Here is a 20,840-nt window from a genome sequence, read left to right on the forward strand (position 1 = left end):
ATGCCTTTCTTTCGATTTGTACAAATATCAGTCTGCAGCCACAAGTATCGCTAATAAATTCCAACTGGGCGATGAATGCACAGTACACACCAAACAATGTAATGGGTCAATAAAATAAATAAAATTCACCAGGGGCAGATGTGTCAGATGTGTCGAGCAGCTGACTGAACTCATGACTATGAGTTTGCAGGTTTGAGTCCAGGACAGGTCACTGGTGCTGTACCTCAGGGCAGGGGACATCTGCTGCACGTTTAAACCACTGAGCTGTAATGCCACTGATCCTCAGGTACATGTGAGCGCTTTGCTGACCCCTGCGGAACGAGGGGCATCTCCCTGCTTCCTCACGTTGCTGATGTTCACTGCAGGTAAATATAATCTACTCTTTCTGCCAAGGTTTCTCCTGTCAGCCTCAACTCATGATGCATGACTTCCCTGTATTAACACAATCCACGTATCTGTGCCCATTAGCTAATAAACTGTATCAGTTTGCAGTCTTAACCAATGTTAACTTTCCCACTACTTACATCTCCTGTAGCCTATTACACCAATCCATTAAAGCTGGAGAGTCTGCTTTGAGCTCTGCTTTTAATTTGCACTAATTGTTTTCTTTGCTGTAATCAAACAAATTTGGAGCAAGCAGACTTCATCTCTGTTGTTAAAAAAATGGACCCTGATATTTTTCAATGATTGTTAGTCAGTAGCCCTGTACAACACACACACACCCATGTCTCCCCCTTCCCCATTTTCTCTCCCCAGTGATCCTAACCAATTCGTTTTATCTAATGACCTATTAGATATCGAAGTCCTATTTGTTTGCATATTGCGTGTTCAAAGGGTATTTTAAGGCAAAACTTTTGTTCCATGCAATGTGTACAATGTGTGTGTTATGTTATATGTGATGTGTGTATGTCACGGTTTTCCATTTTCTTTGTTTTGCATACCTTTGTGTTAAAGTTCTACTTATTTACAACGATGAAAGTTTGTCTTCTGGAAATCATGACTACCATGACGGATAAGTAGCTGCAATAGCAAGGTAGGCTGCTACATAGCTCAGCAAGCGCAGGCTAACATTTTGAACGCGCTCAGTCAATTTGCAACACAGCTAGCTAACACACCACAAATCTGAAATATCCCGCATCCACATTTTAGAATAGCAAGTATTCCATCTGCCAGGTTTCGGGTCGGTGGGGTATAACCCATACAGCACCGGGAGTTAGTTCTTTTTTTCTGGGGGGCGACAGAAATAACTACAATATCCCTGCAGGCGTGTTTAAACTTCGACGGTACACCCTTTACCACTGCGCTGCTGTGCTACACACACACAGTACAGCATCACTTTGAATCTCGCTGTCTAAATTCGCTGCACCATTGGCCAATCCGACTACCGAAACCACGACATTTCAGCCAATTGGAGAGTCGGAAATGGCCGCGTGGGTTGGGTTTGCTTGGGGTCGAAGGTAAGAGGTTAAAGGCTTCAGAGTTTCACGTTGGACCATGTGGATTTGTGTTTAACAGTGCAGTTATACAGTACATGATCTAAAGTTAAAACATGGGGAAAAACAACAAGGTTAAAGCTAACGAATCCTCGCAACGGACGTCCAAGAAAGAACAGACGCTAAGGTTGCTCAAATGTTTACCTTTTCCTTCTGTGCTTGGCCCTTCGTGTCACATTAGCACCGGCTAGCTAACTAGTTAGCTAACAGTTGTCAGATATAGAGTAACTGGCATTATTTGACGAAGAAAGGCGTTGTCCCTGTATTAAAAATTGCGGTGTTTAAAGACTACGTGATGGTCATGTCTTGTACAGTAATGACTTGAAAGTTTGATGGTATTCCTGTTTGTGCTGTACGCTAAAGTGAGAGGTTGCTTTGGGGGCATGGTGTTGGCTTTATTACGAGGTCATACTAATGTTTAAAGTGAAGCAGAGGTCTGCACGGAAACACCAAAGGATCGTTAATTTGGAATAACTATTAACAGACTGGCTTTTCATGCTTAACAGCGAACGTGACAAGAGAACCGTTAGCAAGGTAGCTCGCCAATTTACCACCTTAAGTCAGAAAAATAAAGTGTGGAAGAAAGCGTGTTAAGAGATCAGTTACTGTTACCACTGAAAATGTATCGTATAGCAGTTATTGATCCGGTTTAAATATATGTCCTTATTTTCATTAATCTGCTAGCTGTTTAGCCTGCTGAAAGTAACAGCCCATTTTGTAGTTACTGAGTTTAGTGATGGTGTTTGTAGAGTTACAGATGCAAACATTAGCCGTCTGTTCACAGCAAGAAGAAACAGAAGCGAGATGCTAAGCCACGGCCGGAGGAACACCTGGACCAGATCCCTTTCCGGCTGCGCGAAATCATGAAGAGCAAGGAACGGATGAAGATCGGCGCGAGCAAGCTCAAAAAGATGAAGAAAGGTAGCCTGTTTCTGGAAAACATAATATTTTGGATGGCAAATTGCTTTCCTCGGCGAGACTTGCATCATTCCAAATTTCAGAACGAGCGAGCTCGTCGGTTTAACGGTTCCTCCGATATGCACCAATTTTACATAATGCTGGCTTTCTTATCAAGGACAGTTAAGAGATAAAAATATATGAAGTTTCAGATAACAGTTACATCATAAATAACCATCAATTCAGTCGGTTTTTGCAGTTCAGCTGCATCAAGAGCTGTAACATTAATGAGCTTAAAATGGTGTGTATTGATTACAGGAATGCCCCCAGGAGAGACGTGATCATGTTTGATTGATGTGATCATGTGACCCTGTTGCTCACCTCTCCCATCATGCCCTGTAGCCATGGCGCCCAAGCCTGACGCTGGGGACGCGGGGATGCCGGACATCCCTGTCCCGCACTTCCGGAGGCGCAGGAAGGAGTCGGAGAAGGCCTACCTGCGACGCATGGGCCAGGAGACGCAGCACGTGCTCTTCCTCACCAAGAACCAGGTGGACCGCCAGCCAGAGCTGGAGCAGCAGGACCAGGAGCAACCGGCCGACCAGCGCAAATCGGAGAAGAAGAGGGAGTGAGTGGAGCCCTGCAGAGTAGCGGTCGCAATGCTGTGACCGTAACAGGACCACAAGTGTGTTTTAAGCTGGGGCTGTCTAGCAGCATATGTGAATGCAGTAATGCGTGAGAGAATTATACACTCAGTCTACTACAGTCGGTTGCTTCTCCAATAATGACTCTGATTGTTCATTCATGAACAAGCAACTTGCATAGGTTACAGTTTTTACAATGTTATCCATTTACACAACTGGGTATTTACTGAGGCAATTCTGGGTTAAGTATCTTGCCCAAGGATACCGCAATGCCCCAGTGCGGAATCAAACCGGCAACCTTTCGGTTACGAGCCTGGCTGTTTACCACTGTGCTACACTGCTGCCCCTGCCACCCAGTAAGGCTATGACCGATTGCTAAACCGAGTGTAGGATTAAACCGGTCAGTTGCTGCTAACTGTTGCTGGACTGCAGTGGACTGGGCTGAGTTTAGCAGAGCAGGAGGTGTTCGCACTCTGAAAATAGACAGGTTATATGGTGACTGAGCACGCCATTGTGTATTAGATTCCATCACGGCCAGCTGATGGCGCTCCTCCCCTCTGGCTGCAGGTTTGACAGAGTGCGGCTTCAGCGGCTACAGAAGAAGAAGACCGAGAGGAAGGAGCAGAAGGAGGAGAAGGAGCAGTTTACCGGTATTTCTGCGCAACGGCCGTGTCTGTCTGAGATCTGTCCTCCTTTTGCTTTTATCCTGAGTGGGCTGTTCAACCTCTCTCCCCACTTCACAGACAAAGTGCACTTTGGTGAGGTTGCCATGGCCCCCCCGTCCCTAACAGCCAAACCCAAGAAGGCGCCCAGCAAGTCTCAGGTAGGCCGGCAGGTGAAATCTTGATGTCAAACACTGCTGCTGGTGAGCAAAAAGAGGGATTTTGGGGACCCTTTTTTTTGGGTCTCTCTTTCAATGGTGTTCTTGTCTCCTGCCTCCAGGGGGCGCCAAAGGGGCTTCTGCTGAACTCTCTCCTTGGCCACACCTCTGTCTCCACAGCCAAGCCTTCCATGGCGAGGCAGAGGATGATGGAGGAAGAGCGGGAACGTGTGGTCCAGGCTTACAGACACCTGAAGAAACTCAAGCAGGAACGACAAGGGGCCCAGGGGGCGGGGCTTGGCAGGCTACAGGACCCTCAGTGAGGCTGAGGGGTGGGACTAAACCCTGGAAGGAGCTTCAGGCAGAATTAAACCCTAGTGCTTCAGGAAATGTATACTTCCTTCAACATTTTTATATTCAGTGAATTTAATTGCGGTACCCCTCTCCAGGGAAACTGTCAGAGCTTATATTTTTGTATAGGTTTCCCATTTACACCACGGAATATTCACTGAAGCAGCAGGGGTTAAGTGCTGTGCTGAGAGGCACGACAGCAGTGACCCACTTGGGATTTGAACTCGCAACGGTCTGGGTTCAGGTCAAGTTCCTATAAACCATTACACCACATTGGTACCCAGTCGGCCTTCCTGTGGATGGAGCTGAGCAGTTATGATGCTTAAAATCAAGCTCATTTTTCCAAGAAGTCCTGCCTGCCTGGTCATCATTAGAACTGAACCCCCATCCTTTAATTTTGGGTCTGGTTCTGCTCCTCTCTACAGACTGTGAACAGGGTATTTAGATTCTTAGATGATGGCTCCAACCAATCAGACTGACTCGACCTCTGACCTCTCAGTGCCATTGCTGTGGAGGGAGGGACGCTGAGGCTTCTGTAGCAGTGGCCCTGGCTGTACGATGGACAGATTCTGCTGTCTGCGTTCTTCATGCCGTGCTGTGGGGACGAGGAGCACGGTGTGGTTATGTGCAGGCAGGGATTGGCAGAGGAGCCTTCCCAAAGTCCAGAGCGACTGTTGGTCTGAAGCGCTACTCTGCCCTGGTCCTGGAGGGTCACAGTGCCATCACAGATGCTAAATTCTGGTCCTGGAGGGTCACAGTGCCATCACAGATCCTAAATTCTGGTCCTGGAGGGTCACAGTGCCATCACAGATGCTAAATTCTGGTCCTGGAGGGTCACAGTGCCATCACAGATGCTAAATTCTGGTCCTGGAGGGTCACAGTGCCATCACAGATGCTAAATTCTGGTCCTGGAGGGCTTCGCAGACAGGAGTGTGCATTTTTAAGCATGTGATTCCACCAATTGCCCGCATCGAAACAGTCTTTACTCTCCCGTTCTTGGCATCATTGATTCCAAAAAGAGCTGTAACATCCTCTGGACTGTGACGCATGAGGACTGTATTTGAATGGGTCCTGTTGAGTCTTTGGAGTGGACACGTATATTCACTACCCATCCTTACCAGTAGATGGCACCGTGTACCTCTGAACTGAGCTGTCCTACCGCTATGGCTGCAAGGGGAGGAAATAGCAGGAGAACAAACACACTGGACTGACATGGAATTTTTTAAATAAGGCTGATACCTGTTCATTTGAGCTGGGTTCTGATTGGTTCATTTCCATATGTAGGTGAGAATGGCAAGCTCAGAGGCGCAAGTTCTGTGATCTTTGATGGTGTTGGGTGAGAGACGAGGCTGACTGTGTGTTTGGGGGAGGGAGGTGTTTTCCACAGGGATTTGCCGTTTATTGCACCCTCTTCCATGCCTACCAGTCATGGGCCACATGACCTGAGGTGATCCCTAAGAAGAGCATCAGAGTATTTGCATTTTTTTTTTTTTTATTTTGCAGAAGGTCAACCCTTACCGTCAGTGATACTCAACACTCAATGCATGGTTGACTTTCCTGGGAAAAACCTAGCTCTCTCAGCCTGAGACACCACTGTGAATCTGCGCGAGAGCATATTTGTTCTCTTGCTTTACTCTCCTATTAGGAGATGTTATAAAGCCATAAAAATCAGCCAGGCATTACGGTTTTGAATGATTGTGTCTGATGAGACGGTGGTGTATTTGGTTGTGGTTTGCTGTTACACTGTGAGCGCCTACTGTAAATTTTATCTCTCTCCACTGTATGTGATGGTGTTGTTTTCTTTTTTTGCATAATTGTATACAGAATCCCAAACACATTCAATGCTCACCCCGTTCCCTTTGCCTGCGTACTAGCCCATCCACATAATATGGAGATTCAGCTTTGCACCCCAAAACCCGACCAGTTTCCAGCTTTTTGTATCCCCATTCTCCAGACTCATTGCAGTGTGTGGGCACAAATCAGAGGAGGCAAACCTGTCACCCTGGGGCCTGCCATAGCTCTCCAGAGTGTGTGGTCGTGTGTGGTCTTGTGTGGTCGTGTGTGTGCGTGGTCGTGCGTGGTCATGAAGTGAGTGAACAAAATCTAGCAATTACAACACCCACACAACAACCATAAACAGCAGGCTGTCACTCATTTGTTACGCTGAGATCTGTCAAACATTTATTTGCCATCCATGTACTCATTTGTGAGTGAACTCCATTTTATTTTGCAATTGACGTCATGAGTGGGAGGTGATGAATTCTGCCAAAAATACACCGCAGCTCCGCTGGTTTTCTGCCTCTGGTGAGGTGGCAAGGGTAACCTGAACACTAATCTCTCAGCAACTCCCACATGCTTGCCTGTACTGCGGTAGCATTTTATGTATTTAAGAGGATGCAAAGAAAATGTTTTCAGAGCTCATAATCAGAGTATTAATCCAATCTGTTATTGCTGTTGTAATCATTGTTTTTTTTTTGTTTTTTGTTTTTTTTTTTGTTGTTGTTAAACTCACATTAACATTAGTGTGGAACATCAATCACCAGTGTCCCTGACATTGAATAGGTGGGTATTATCTTGTTGACGACTTGGACGAGTCCCGTCCCTTAAGAGAGCGCAGAACGGGCGAAGGTTTGAGTGCTGTTGAGTTGTTTGTGTGGCTGGCTGCTCGCTGAACTCTGACCCCATTCCCCACAGAGCAAGGTGGCCTGTCAGAAACCGGCAAGCTTTTCCGCTCTGTTGCCAGCTGTGCTCTTGGAAACGGCACACAAGGGTCCCTGCGTCCAGCGCAGTAACAGATGTATTCAGTGGCACGAGGTCAGAGCCAGGAACAGCGAGGGTAGCTGTCGTGTTATTCTTTAATAAGTACACAAGAAAGTCATTATCTTTTGAGTTTTGGTTGGGTGAGTTTTGTTTGCAGTGTTCATTATGAAGGCAGACTTACAGTGTATGCAGTGATTCTTTTGGGGGGGGTCAGGGTCAGAATACAGGCACTAGCACTACAGGTCACTGCTTTTCAACCCTGTGAGAAAGAACATGGCCTCAGCACCCCTCCCAGTTTCAGGAGAAATGCTGTTGTGAGCTGGTGCCATGGTTTTCTGAGGCGCCGGGTGTTTTAATATAACCATGGACCTTTAGCGTATTGTGTCACAGGGTAAACACGCTCTGTGAAGGCACGCAGCCTTCTAGTGTTGGGCCTCACTTGTGTATTTTTGTGTAGTGTGTTAGCACATCAGCATACAGATATGCTCCGTAAGCTGTAGACTCTTATGGCTTGTGGACCATTGGGAGCGCTGTTTGGGTGGAGGATGCGCTTATTTGTTTAGAATGGTTATGCAGTCGTAAAGAAACCAGCTATGACTGAAAAACCTGCCCTGAGGACAAGAACATTTGCCTACTAAACAATCACCCTGTGGCGAAGGTCTCAGTGTAGTCGTGTTACGTGGGAAGAGAGCCTAAGAGAGGTGATAAACACAGAGCTCCAGCAGGGTGTGTGTGTGAGCCTGTCTTCGAACTGATAAAAATATTTGCTTAAAGACTGGGATCACAACCGGGATGCACAAAAGGAGCATTGTGCGGCTGTGAGCAGGTATAAAGTATTACAGAAAAGAAAGGCGAAAGGATCTTTTTACCACATCACCCGGAAACACAATGGAATAAACAAATTTCCTGTGGTCTCGCAGTGAAACTACCCGCTTGTTGGGAAAAAATGCCAGGTTCGGAATAATTCCTCCTGTATTAATTCCAAACTGCGTGCCTTTAGGTCTTGTCATTTTTTCTTCTTAAAATCTCCCATCCTCCATTGATCCGTAGCTTTCTCATAGCCTGACCTTCTCTTTTGGTGTCTTCCCTTAACTTCTGAAAGTTCTATCTGAAAGCTCTGTGCTCTGGACAGATATCCCATTCTCACAGCTTAGGAGCCAAATGCACTTGTAATGGAGTTCAGTGGTCTAAACACAGTCCAGACTAATGGTTAAACTCGCAATGGGAGAGTAAGGCTTCAGGAACACACTAAATCATAAGACTTTGGTTTCCATTGCAATGGTGGCACATCATAACCTCACTGACTTCATGAGTCATCTTTTAAAAATCATCATGAGAAAAGATCCGGTTTACTGTTTTGACAGCATTTAAATGCCTTTGTGGGAAATATGTGATGTAGTGGAGTTTCTAGGGTCTGGCAAATTGTGGGTTTAAACACCTTTAATTGACCTCATGAGTTGAGCCAGTAAGTTTTTGGTTTCAGGTCCTAAGTAAAACCTCAGTAAACACAATGCAATCAGCAAATTATGGTCAAAAGCTCACTTACTATGACCTACATTTAATAGAATTGGATTTCCCTCTTGTTTCAGCCTGCAGTATCGGCATTCATCAAAGATCGATACCCAACACTTTTAAACAATGACACAGGGGAAAGGATTTGGACATTTTGGCTGATCTTCCTGATCCTTTGTTAATGTCTCCTACTCTTACCAGCCAGGTTCAGTTGTTTTTTTTTCCACCACCCAAAGAGCAGCAGGCACTCAGTAACACTGCTTGGTATGTTTAGATGGCATTCCTTCACCTGCTGTCCAAACTGTCTGTGGCAGTAAATGCTCCCAAATGCAGAATATCAGTGTTTGCATATCTGAGTATGTACTTACTCCCAACTTGGAACAAAGCCAGTTTGTTCCACAGTTGCGGGTTACTGGTCACTGTTGGCTGACAATATGCTGGAGTTGAAACCTGGTTTGGAGAGCTCAGCTTGCATTTACATTGAAAACCTTAAAAAGAGAAGTCCTCATGAGCCCTTTCCTTGAGTAAGTTAACCCCACCCTGTCCTAAAATCTGTTTTCCTTAACTGTTTTGGTTTTTTTTTTCTTTCAATGACTCGTCAAATGGAAAACAGGTTGTGACTTCAGGGAACGCGTTTTAATTAACGATGCTGGTCTCGTTTAACTACCCATGTCAATTTAGTTACCTGGCAACCCCATCATGACACCCACATGGTCCTGGTATCCGTGTGGATGTCCGGGCCTCGGCGGCGCTGCGTTCGTTCCCATGGAAACAGCCTGCTTACACAACAGGACCTGGGGATTGGTGCCATGGTGAGCGCTTATTACACACATTACCTTACATTATTGTCATTTAGCAGACGCTCTTATCCAGGGCAACTTACATAGGTTACAATTTTAACTATTTATACAGCACGATATTTGCTGAGGCAATTCTGGGTTAAGAACCTTGCCCAGGGGTACAGCAGCAGTACCCCAATGTAAACAAACCAGCAGCCTTTCGGTTATAAGTCCAACTCATTACCACTGCACCACACTGCTGCCCCTAGAAACAAGAAGACTCCTATTTCATGTTGGTGAAACGTTTGATTTCTAGTTAAAAAAAAAAGGGCAGAATGTGGGGTGGCGGTTAGGAGCAAGGCTTGTGTGAAGATTGCAGCTTCACTTTCAAGGTGGTCCTCTGCTGTTGTACCTTTGGACAAGGCACTTATCCCAAATCGCCCCAGTAAATACCCGCTATAAATGCATAACGTTGTAAAATTGTAGGCTAGTGTGTCACTAATGCTAAGACACTCTGCAGTGTATACTAAGCTAATGTAATGTGTCTTGCTAAGATAATATGTTTTGAAATATGGATGCAGAGCCTCAAACGTCAATCATTTTATGACTGCAAGTGCAGTCATGATTTTTTTTTTAAGCCTGAGAGTTACTGACATCTTCTAATTTAGGGAGTTTCACTACAGCGACAAAGCCATAAAATGTGTTGTTAACGAAATAGAGTTCCCTGCTTTGTGTGTGATGAGAGCAGAGTCAATTGTCATGTGCAAATATGAGTTATTAGCTTAGTTATTAGCAGGCACTGACCCTGCATGACATACAGTTTTAAATCTTGTGACAAATGACAAAACACAGATCACCAAAAGAACATGATTCGTTTATGAAATCTGACTGTCCTTTCTGCAATGTGTCAAATATACAATTTTCTATATTTAACTCATCAATAAACAGCATTTCATATCATATAGAGGTCCAGATACAGTGACTGTTACAGAACACATTTCATAGAAAAAATGTCAATTACAGTAGATACACAAGGATAAACTGTAATATTTCTGTCATTGAAGAGATCACCTTGTAGTAAAAGCAACGCTAGATGTTCAGATCAGCCTGGCCTGTGGACAGATGTTCTAATATGTCCATTTTTTCTCACATGCACATGTTCCAACAGCTGCACTGGATTTCTTCACTGAATTGTGTTCAGTGCTGTTACTCAAATTCTTTGTTTGCAGATCATTTTGGATTTGAATGTTTGGTCAGTTTTGCTCAACAGGTTGGTGACAAGCCAGCTTCATTACCATGGCAACACATACTTTCTTGCTAAATCCTGGCAGGTATAAAGCTTTTCCCCAACTCTCTCCATCAAACACGTTCCACTATTAAATAACTTTTTGTTTGTTTCGGCAGAACAGACTAAACCTTGAACAGAAGAAAGGTACATCTGTCCTCGTCCAGGTAGTAAAACGTAAAACCAGGAATGAGCAAACAATGATTTTACAGTCTTGCTTTCATCGGCTGTTTGAGGAGACCTTCACCTTAGCTGCCTCATATAAAGCTTCTCTGTCTTTGCTTAACTGTTCAAAACTGCACCATACCACTGACCCACTGGAAAGCAGATTCAGTTGCTAGTGTGTGAGTGATTGCATGTGAACATATAAGATACAACATGTCGTCAGTTGCATTCCTCACAACTCTCTCACAACATACTACAAAATAAAAGAGGCATCCATCCTTAAAACCGCCAGAAAAGCACTGGTGAAATGATTGTGTGCAAGAAGCAGTAGGTCAACCCTTGATTGTCAATGCTGATTGGCTGTTCCTGACCAGGAATACTGTGTACCATCATGCAAATATCTTCCCCTCCTGGCTTCCCTTTAAACCGCAGTCAGTATGTAATTCTCTGCACGTTACAGCTGTGCAGCCTAATTATTCCACGTGATATACCACGCCGCAAGTCACCTGAAGACCCTGCTGTTGCTGAAAATGTTCATTTGAATCATATTTTTTTGTGCCCTAAAGCCACAACCTCCTACAGCACGTCCACGACTCAGACTTTCTGGCCGAGAGCGCAGGAGCTTGTCAGAGATAAGCATGGAAATGTTCCGTCTGAAAGTGAAAGGCAAATTTTACTTTCCATCCACCGCACTTCCTCCTGCAGAGCTTTTTCCAAACAGCATTCCAGACCACAGCAGGTGAGACCATGGCCGGTCTGACCTGCAGCAGGTACACCTGCGGCCGTTCTTGAATTATGAATCTCTTTTTTCCGATTGATCTTCCAGCAGCCGATCTTCAACAAGCCGATTGTCTTTTTTTGTGAAAAGCGCTGGACCTGTAGACTCTAGTTTCATCATACAGCAACCAAGAAGATTTAATTATTTATTCCAGTTGTGGTATCTTTATTTTTACAGCTGTTGAAAATAGCGTTTCAGTATTCAGTAATAACAACACTGTAATAATGTAGGCATAATTTACAAGCAGTGAATTCTGTAATACCTATTCCAATATAACTGTTTAAAATATTGATAAAAATAAACATTAAAGTGTAAATTACCACCTCCCCCACAAGTAAAAATAATCAAGAATTATGTTTTAGATAATATATTTTAACATATATTAGGATATATATTTATATGTACATGTTAACATATTTCTGTTATGAGTAAGTTTGCAGCTAGTCAGATGCACTCTACTTAAAAAGCTTAATTTGGAAGAGCTCTCAAACAGCTCTCAACAGGTTTTGCTTTGCATAGAGCAGTTTATTCCAATATGTGAGATTATTTTTTAAAAAACAGTGCATCTCTTCCTGCATTTTTCATATTCAATACATCGCAAATTATTGATTGTTAAAAAGCCAAAGTGTGATGTATTCGTGAAGCCGTTGTGATATACATATTTATATATATACTCAGAACATTCAGACAGTGAAAGCACTGTTAAGACTCCAACTTAAGTTAACATCCTTGAACACAACCACTAAATGAACCCAGTAAAGCTGCAGAGAAACACTGAAACTTCAGTGCTTATCTCTTAAAGTAAAGTTGAACGTACTGTATATACAGAATGCATCTAATCCTTACACCTTGAGCTTGAATGTGTTTAAGATGCAAGAATGAGAACTTCATTTTAGCGATGTCTTGGGGAGGACAGGGTAAATGAGAGGCTGGAGTTGTTGTCAGCCTGGGTTATAAGGCTGCTGTCCCACCCTGTCAGAATGACCCTGCTCTTATGTGAGTCACAGTTTGGCTTCCCTTGGTCTCCCTCACACCACTAGCTGTCTGTCCATCTGTCCATTCAGAAGTTCAGGTGCTGTGACCTCCCTGGCAAAGCTCAGAGGTGATGAGTTGACATTAGAATGGAGAGAGAGGTGAGACAAGGTGCTGTAACCTGTACCTCTCCGTAGCTGCAGAATCTGTTCTCTTCCTCTCTCTCTTTCTCTCCTCCCCATCTCTCACTCTCTCTCTCTCTCCAGGCCATATATTTCTCCTTTGGGAAACACCCTTACCCGGTTTGCGCCGACGTGTGTGTGCGTGCGTGTGCACACATGTGTGTGTGTGTGTGTTTGTCTGTGTTTGTGTCTGTGTTTATGTATGATTGGTGGGGGTGGGGGTGCAGGGGTATGTGAGAGAATTGTCCCAGAGTGATGTCCTAGGAGTCCCCCCCAGTCAGTTTCATGTTCTCTCCACTGCTGTCAAGCCCCTTATATTCCTTTGCCTTTCCACAACACCAAAAAAGAAAATCACAGAACGAGCATCAAGAAGAAAAAAAAGATGAGGAAGGACCTCCGGAGCAGGCGTGGAGCTGGCTCACCAGTGAGAGTGCAGGCCGTTACCCTGGAGGGAGAGACAAGGCAGAGTTAAAATCCAGCCCTTCAACAGGGCAGCTACCTCACTGCCGTAGGTTTCACACACAAAGCAAAATTTTGCATGTCTACTGGGATTACTTGTTAAAAAATACATTCAAAATGAAAGACGTAGCACAAAGGAGATGAGATGGAGATAAATGGACTAACAGAAAGACAGGGACTGTAGGGAGACAGGTGAAGGGCTGTCCTTTATACCTACACTGCTGTCATGGGACTGTCCCGGAACGGAGAGTCCCTCATGTGCCCGAGGCGAGGAGGGTGTGACACGCGGGGGTCCTGGCTCATGGGAATGGTCCATCCTCAGCTGCGCAACACACACACACACACCACACATGTATTTTACAGTACGTTTGATTTGCATAGTATGGTGATTTTGACCTTTGTGTGGTGTTTACTACAATATCTCTGACTTGCATGTGTAGTATAGAATCTTCATGTACTTGTAGTATAATATCTTTGACCTGTTTGTGTAATGCAGTATCTTTGATGTGCATGTTTAATACAGTGTCTTTGCCATGGATGTTTAATACAATATCTTTGCCATGTGTGTGTAGTACAGCAGCGTTGTGATGTATTTGTGATCTAGAGTACCTCTCTATGTAGATTACTTACATTTCCCAGGCCCTTGGTAATCAGGGCCAGCTCAGTTGGCTGGTAGACACAGCTACGGATCTGGCCATTGTAGCCACTGTATGGGGATAGTGACTTGTTGGCTGCTGGAAAGAAGAAAGGGCATTTAAATCAAGCTCGCTACAACAGGAAAAATCATGACCAGCCTCGGCTAAAAATACTCCACCCACGCTCTGCGTAGGCTACTGGCGGCACTGCTGTGATTGTGTAACATGAATAAAAATGCCGCTGTACAATTTATCGCCTCTGAGAACCTGTGATCACGAATCTGACACGAGGCCCGATCCTCGCACGCACGCTCTCCGACGTGAAGGAGAAGTCCTTCAGCACATCCCTGTCTCCACGGAAACGCAAACATTCGCTGTGCTACTGTTTGTTTCTTTCCCACCAGGGTCTGAAGTCAAACAGAGAATACCGATGCTATTTGTATTTCAAGCTCCGCTAGTGGGAGGCCAACGTTCCACCCTGGCGATTTACAAACGGGTGAAAAAAGACCGTGGCCTGGCTGTTTGTTCTTTCGGGCGATGTCTGACCACACTGGGAGACATTTAATTCAAAGGGAAATAGCGCATTTTGTTTTCTGATTCAGGAATGAGGGTTCAAAGGTCAAGCAGAGTCATCCTACAGCCTCTCATAACACAGATATTCTATTTATTGATCAGAGATATTCAAGTCTGCTTAACACTGAAAATTCAGGCTCTGCAAATCTCTGTTGAGGCTAAAAGTATTCTGATTCGTGGATGTGTTATGAATATTCATGAAAAGGTGTGGCCAATGGCAGAACAGCCACAGCTACCACACCAGTGTGGACAAGGATTGAATGGGATGAGAGGAGCTTAGAGCTGATAATCAGCTGTTTAAGCATCTCTGCTTGTAGCAGGTATGACACACCTGACCCTCATGACCTCATCAGCTGAAAGCAGGGATATAGCAACCACAGAACAGAGGGGAACGATTTCTGTTTCCTTTTTGCCACCCAGAGGCAGAGAGAACTGTGCTTCTGTTGAGTTGCTTCTCTTTGAATTCAGTCTTTTCAGCATACAGAGTTCTGTGTTGTCAAGCTTTAATTGCATAAGATCTGACCTATGGCTGTTCTGAAAGCCTGGGTTGGACTAGGACCATGCACACTATCGAAGCTCATATTTGCCACTTCAGACCCTATGCTACACTCATATTTGAAACAAGAGCCATGCATTTCACAAGGTGCACCCAAGATAAACAAGACTGACGGATAGTTCTGGGTCTCTTTCTGCCTCGTCCATGGGTGTTCCCACCTAGAGGACGCCATGTCTCGTACTAGACACCTTAATGAAAGAGGTGGGTATGGCTGGTCTGAGCTTTCAGAGTAGGCAAACAGTGTCATTGGGTGGGACTGTTTGGCCAAGTCTTTATTCTCTCACCAGTCTCAATCAACAAAACAATAAATCAGGACTATTCTTTGTGTGGCTGGAGGACGACAGAGATGATGTAATGGAATATAAGCACAGCTTAAAGAACGCTCAGGTCTGTCCTGGGAAGCACCATGACTACACATGCACAGTGAATTCAGGATGAATTCAAATGCTGCAGTACCACATGCATGCTGGTTTCCCCTCTGGCCTCTGTTCACAATCACTTTAAAGGTCAATGTAAAATTTTTATGGTGCTGTTTTGCAGTGTCAATACAGTAGGTACACACCCTCTGACCACTACACTGTGCGTTCGGGCGTGGAGGCAGACTGGAGCTACATGAGATGTAAGTTGCAACATTTGAATTAAAAACATAAGTGGATTATATAAATACAATGGAAGTTGCCTTGGATAAATGAGCCTGCTAAGCAAATAGTTTAAAGTGTTTAATGCATTTAAGTTTAAATGCATGTAAATGGCCACCTGCATGTGGCTGGAAGACTCACATGCAGACTGGAAAAAGATTTCAAGCCATTCTTCACTCATATGTTGGAGAGGTGAGTGTTACACAATGACATCGGAGCACCAAGAGAACAGGAGGGAAAAGACATCCAACTGCTTGAGAATCATACTCTTTCAATTTGCATAAACCGGTTTCATATGGTTTCAACATGCGTATGTATGAAACTATAAGCTAAGGGACAACACGTTACATTGGAGAATTTTGGAGACATTCCCCTGTAACAGTAATACTTTGTCATTTTCTTTTCAAACCTCTGTTCTATTTTCTTTTCTTTTTTTTTTCTCGAGGCTCTGCTCCCAGTACTTCACAAGCCCAGTCATTTACTCACTTTCACACTGGCTCCATTCTTGAGAAAAATAAATCCCTGCTGAAGAGCTGATTTGTGTCTGGCACTGTGGAAGCACTTTACTGCCACGTGTTTTGGAAAGTGTATATGTGTATATGTATTACACTAATTAACTAGCTGGGGACATTAGGGGAATGGGCTGGAAGAAACCTGACATACAGGTGGTCCTCCAGGAGCTGGAACTGTCACCCCTGATTAAAACAATGCACCAAGAGATTCCTCCATGTCTGAGATAAGTGGCTGTTGTGCTATCATTATAACTACACTGTCCTCATTTGTTCTGAGCCAGAACCCAGGAAGAAGAGTCTGTACGGGACAAAGGAGACTCTGTGTGATCTCTGAGACTCTCTCCGTTTGGATCACGCTTGCTCTGACTCACCCTCTCTTTCACTCACTTGCTCTCTGTTGGATTTGTTCTCTCCCTAAAATTCAAATTCAGATGCTTTGTTGACACGACTGTTTCAATAATGACAAGTGAAAGTATTTAAAGAGGAGTGCAGGTGTCAGTGATCTGTTTGAGGGATCTTTTTATCCAGAATGAGAGAAAAGATGGAGCAGAGAGAGAAACACATACACACTCTCAGCCAGCAGCTACCCAGAGTGCCAGCAGCACTCTATAAGCACTGCCTCACAGACTGAGAGCAATCTTTCTCTTTCTCCCTCTCTCAGACTTTCCCTCTGATTCTTTCTCTGACTTAATTTTTCATTCTCTCTCTTCCTCCCTCTCTCTCACGCTCCCTCTATCCAACTCCAGTGCCTTTGTGAAAAAGATCTGGTACTGAACATGTAGTGGAGACTGAACCTCAGATCATAACCCCCATGAGGTTGCATTCTGGAGGGCACGCGGACGTTTGTAATTCACCCTGAGTCGATGCAATCAGAATTGTCTTCTCCTCCTATTCAGTCATCTCAGTTTCTCAGAAAGTTACTGTTTATGCTGCTTGCGTATCTGTCACAGCTATTTTAAGAGCCATTTAGGGTAACCTTTCAAACTGAGCCCTCAGCCAATCGATGAGAAGAATTTATCTGCCCTTCGAATCTTCCCTGGGACCGGAGAGCAGCAGAGAAAGTGGCTGGCTCATATTGAAACTGAAGGACAGACATTGCTACCTGCCTTGCTGGAAATTCTGCTGCTGTCTGAGTGTTGCCACAGCACATCCCTGCTTCTAAGAACCTCTGGACACTGCGTTTTCAGACACCATGCAAGCATACAAACAGTGCACACATATACAGTATGTATGCATGTATGTAATGCAGCATAATGGGAAGGAGCAGGACTTGTAACCGAAAGGTTTCCAGTTTGATTCCCTGCTGGGGCACTGTTGCTGTACGCTTGGGTAAGGTACTTAACACAGAATGACTTCTGTAAAATACCCAGCTGTATAGATGTGCGACATGTAAAAAAATGTAACAGATGTAAGGCGCTCTGGATAAGAGTTAAATGCTAAATATGTAATGTAATGTAATATCTGTACGTACTGTATGAACATGTGCATGCTTGTATTGATGCATGCATGTTGATGTGCATGTTTGTGGTTTTGACTGCATGCGCAGTAGGTTGTATATAGTACAGTCGGCACATACAGGCAGTCTGAGGAGCCCCTACCTGCAGTGGTCTCGTCCAAGGTGAAGGCCTGGTTCTCCACATACACGTTCTGGGAGCTCGGCTCCTTCTGCTCCTTCAGGATGGTCTCATAGCCCACCCCGCGGGAGGGGTATCCGCCCTCCACCGGCACCTTCGGCTCCTCTCCCTCGTCGGTCAGCGCCGAAATCTCGGGGATGACGTAGAGGGCGAGGAACACCCAGCCGTTGGCCACCACGGCGACGGCCAGCGTGGGGTCGTCCCAGGCCGGGCTGCCCCGGCTCTGGTTGACGTACACGTACATGACGAGCCAGGCTGCCCAGATGCCGGCAGAGAGGACGGCGGTGGTGAGGATGAAGATGGCGACCCGGTGCCAGCGCCTGTGCCTGCCGGCCAGCGCGGCGGCCGCCGCCACCAGCACGGCCAGCAGCAGCACCATGACGTAGACGAGCGCCATGGCGAAGTCCGGGTTGGCGATGGCGCAGGCCGCGGGCACGCCGGTGGCGTTGAGCGGGTAGCGGGCCACGGTGATGGTCAGCCACTCCGTGTTGATGATCACCTCCACCAGCCAGAGCGCCAGCGCAGCCAGACACAGCACCCAGCCGCGGGGACTGCGGTCGCGCCTCGCCAGCACGTTCAGGCCCGCTGCGTGTGCCAGCAGGCAGGAGAAGCAGCCGGCGAAGAGCACGCCGAACAGGAAGCGCCGCGCCACGCAGGTGGAGAAGTCCTTCCCGGCGATGAAGGCGAAGGCCAGGCCGAACAGGCCCAGCGTGCAGGCCAGCAGCCCCGCCTGCGGCCCCACCGTGCTCTGCCGCCCCTCCTCCGTCACGAACGGGAGGCTGGCCAGCAGCGTCACCAGCAGCACGAAGGACGCCACCACGCCGGCCGCCGCGAAGGCCTCCACCACCACGCCCCACGCCGCGCCCAGGTCACACATGTTGTAGTAGAGGGCGCTGATGCTGGGGCTGCACCCATAGGGGGTGCTGTTGGTGGCACCGACCCCCAGCGGAGACCACAGGGACAACAGCAGCAGCAGCAGCGGCGGCAGGGTGGGTCTGAAGACCGTGTTTTCCATGGTCGCCAGTGCCTGCAGTCTGTCACACACACACACACACACACACACACACAAGCAAGGGCACACAAAAACATGCACACACACAGAAGGAAGCCGTTAGAATGCGTTGCATTCCACTTGATGTTATTTCAAACAGTCAGAAATAAGCATGTCATAGGAGGCAGAAGACAAGGCCTTGCTTCAGTGGCCAGTAATGACATAGACCCTCCCAGGACTAGGCACCTGTCCACCTGACAACCTTACATAAGGGCACCGATAAAAAAACAACCTGCAGTCTGTAGACATCCAGGGGTGTGCCACACGCACATGTCTGAATTCAGGTGAACAAAATTAATCACAATATTCCTTAAACGCCTCAAAATCAACAACACTGTTTGCTTTTTTGGTTGTTCAAGAGACAAATGTGTTGCCAAGGAGACACACTAGTTATCAGTGAGAAGGTTTATGTCCGTGTTACTTCATAGAATCCAGCATATACTGTGAGATGCTCTGACTACTACTAGGTTAAGAAACCCATGTCCAATCGTGCCTCTGTCCAGGGCAACTTGCATGATGTAAGCGCATGAGTACAAAATTAATCTCAACAATCTCAATGACTGCAACAGGTCTGATGGAAAAACAGTTCCTTGCAGATCCAATGCACAGTCACAGAATAAATCCCATCATGATCATATCAAAAGATAAGGCCTGTCTCTCTGCCCAGTAGAGATAGGATATGAATGATACATAAAGGCTAGATCCCCCACCTACACCTAACCACACTGGCATTTCCTTAAGTAATTATTTCCCATTTGGCACTTACAGTATTTGCTTAGCAGACAACCTTGTCCAGAGCAATATACTTAGCTCATATTTTATCCATTTCTACAGCTAGATGTTTTACTGAAGCAATTTAGATGAAGTGCCTTGGTCAAGCATAAAACACCAGTGCCCATTCTGCCCCCCCTCGACCAGGGACTCAAACCAGTAACCTTCTGGAATACCTGCCCAGGGGTTTCATGACTGTTTTCTTACAAGACATGTTGCTTAGTTGCACTAGAAGCCAAAACAGAAGAACCATATACCAACAGAGGCCAGTTTATTTTAGCATGACACAAAAAATCTAGATTCTGTGACAACAATTAAAATGGATGCCGTCGAATACAGGAAAACAAAAGGAAGACAAGCAGCACGCTAATCTGGTCACGGTGTGTAAAATGGCTATCCTCACTGGTGGACTCGGCTCTGAAGTCAGCGGCGGGGTTTGACCGTGTGACAGAAAAAGACTTCCTCATCGCCTCTTCCTCTTCCCTTTTTTTTTTTTTACAGATACCGATATTGCGGAATGGCGGGGACACAGGACGTACAGACCGCATTTAAATGCAGCCAGCAGCTTTTACCGTTATACCCGCCCTGCCATTATGAGGGTTGTGTAACCGGAGCGCGTGAATCACCCGCGCGGCAGAGTTAGCGTTGGCGATCCTTATCTGCACCACCCGGGCCCTCACCGGCCCTAATCAGACATGCAAAGAGCGCGGTAGCGTGGCCATTCCGTGGGCGGCCCTGGATCTGTGCTGGCCCTGACTCACATCTCTCTGCGCCGAGGCGTCTCGTTGCATAAGAGGATTGATTGGAGAGTGGGCGACGCAGGGCTGCTGCCTGACCCTGGCGGGGGGGGGGGTTGGGATTCGATTTGCACCCTGCTGAGAGAAGCACTTCAGTATATTTGCCCCACCACTTCCTTTCCCACCCTCCCAAGATTACATTACATTATTGTCATTTAGCAGACGTTGTTATCGAGAGTGACTCATACAGGTTACAGTTTTTACGTTATCCCATCAAACAGCTGGATATTTACTGAGGCAATTCTGGGTTAAGAACCTTGCCCAGTGGTACAGCAGCAGTGCCCCAGCAGGGAATCGAACCAGCAACCTTTCAGTTTATAAGCCCACTATACCACACTGCCGCCCTCTTGCCAGACGTCTTGGTGATGACGAGATGAGCACCTCTTGTCTGTGGAGGCCCCAGAATTCCCCCCTGTTCTGGTAGCTGTGTCTTATCAGCTTCAGTTGGGGCTAGCAGAGCTCCCTCTGCCACCCACAGAGACACGCGTAACTCTGCACACACAGACCACTTCCAGCCAATGCACCTCACTTCATTTGTGAGTTTACTTCAATGGCCATCGTATGCAGCCGCTGTAC

The 20,840-nt window shown here is 46.1% G+C and overlaps 2 protein-coding genes across 2 annotated transcripts; one reads left to right on the plus strand and one right to left on the minus strand.

Moving 5' to 3' along the window:
- The first annotated feature begins 1,485 nt into the window (after positions 1–1,485).
- On the plus strand, positions 1,486–4,662 carry ccdc137 (coiled-coil domain containing 137). Its single transcript, XM_036553488.1, has 6 exons — positions 1,486–1,620; positions 2,278–2,414; positions 2,793–3,018; positions 3,602–3,684; positions 3,778–3,857; positions 3,977–4,662. The coding sequence occupies exons 1-6, from the start codon at positions 1,550–1,552 to the stop codon at positions 4,175–4,177; spliced, it is 798 nt and encodes a 265-aa protein (XP_036409381.1). The 5' UTR covers positions 1,486–1,549; the 3' UTR covers positions 4,178–4,662.
- A 9,035-nt stretch (positions 4,663–13,697) lies between these two features.
- On the minus strand, positions 13,698–18,582 carry LOC118794502 (G-protein coupled receptor family C group 5 member C-like; the record flags this gene model as incomplete). Its single annotated transcript, XM_036552764.1, has 2 exons — positions 13,698–13,831; positions 17,610–18,582. Coding segments are annotated over 2 exons (1,107 nt in total), but the record flags the coding sequence as incomplete, so codon positions are not given.
- Positions 18,583–20,840: the final 2,258 nt, after the last annotated feature.

Source organism: Megalops cyprinoides, chromosome 19 (genome assembly GCF_013368585.1).
Source record: "Megalops cyprinoides isolate fMegCyp1 chromosome 19, fMegCyp1.pri, whole genome shotgun sequence".
NCBI lineage: Eukaryota > Metazoa > Chordata > Actinopteri > Elopiformes > Megalopidae > Megalops > Megalops cyprinoides.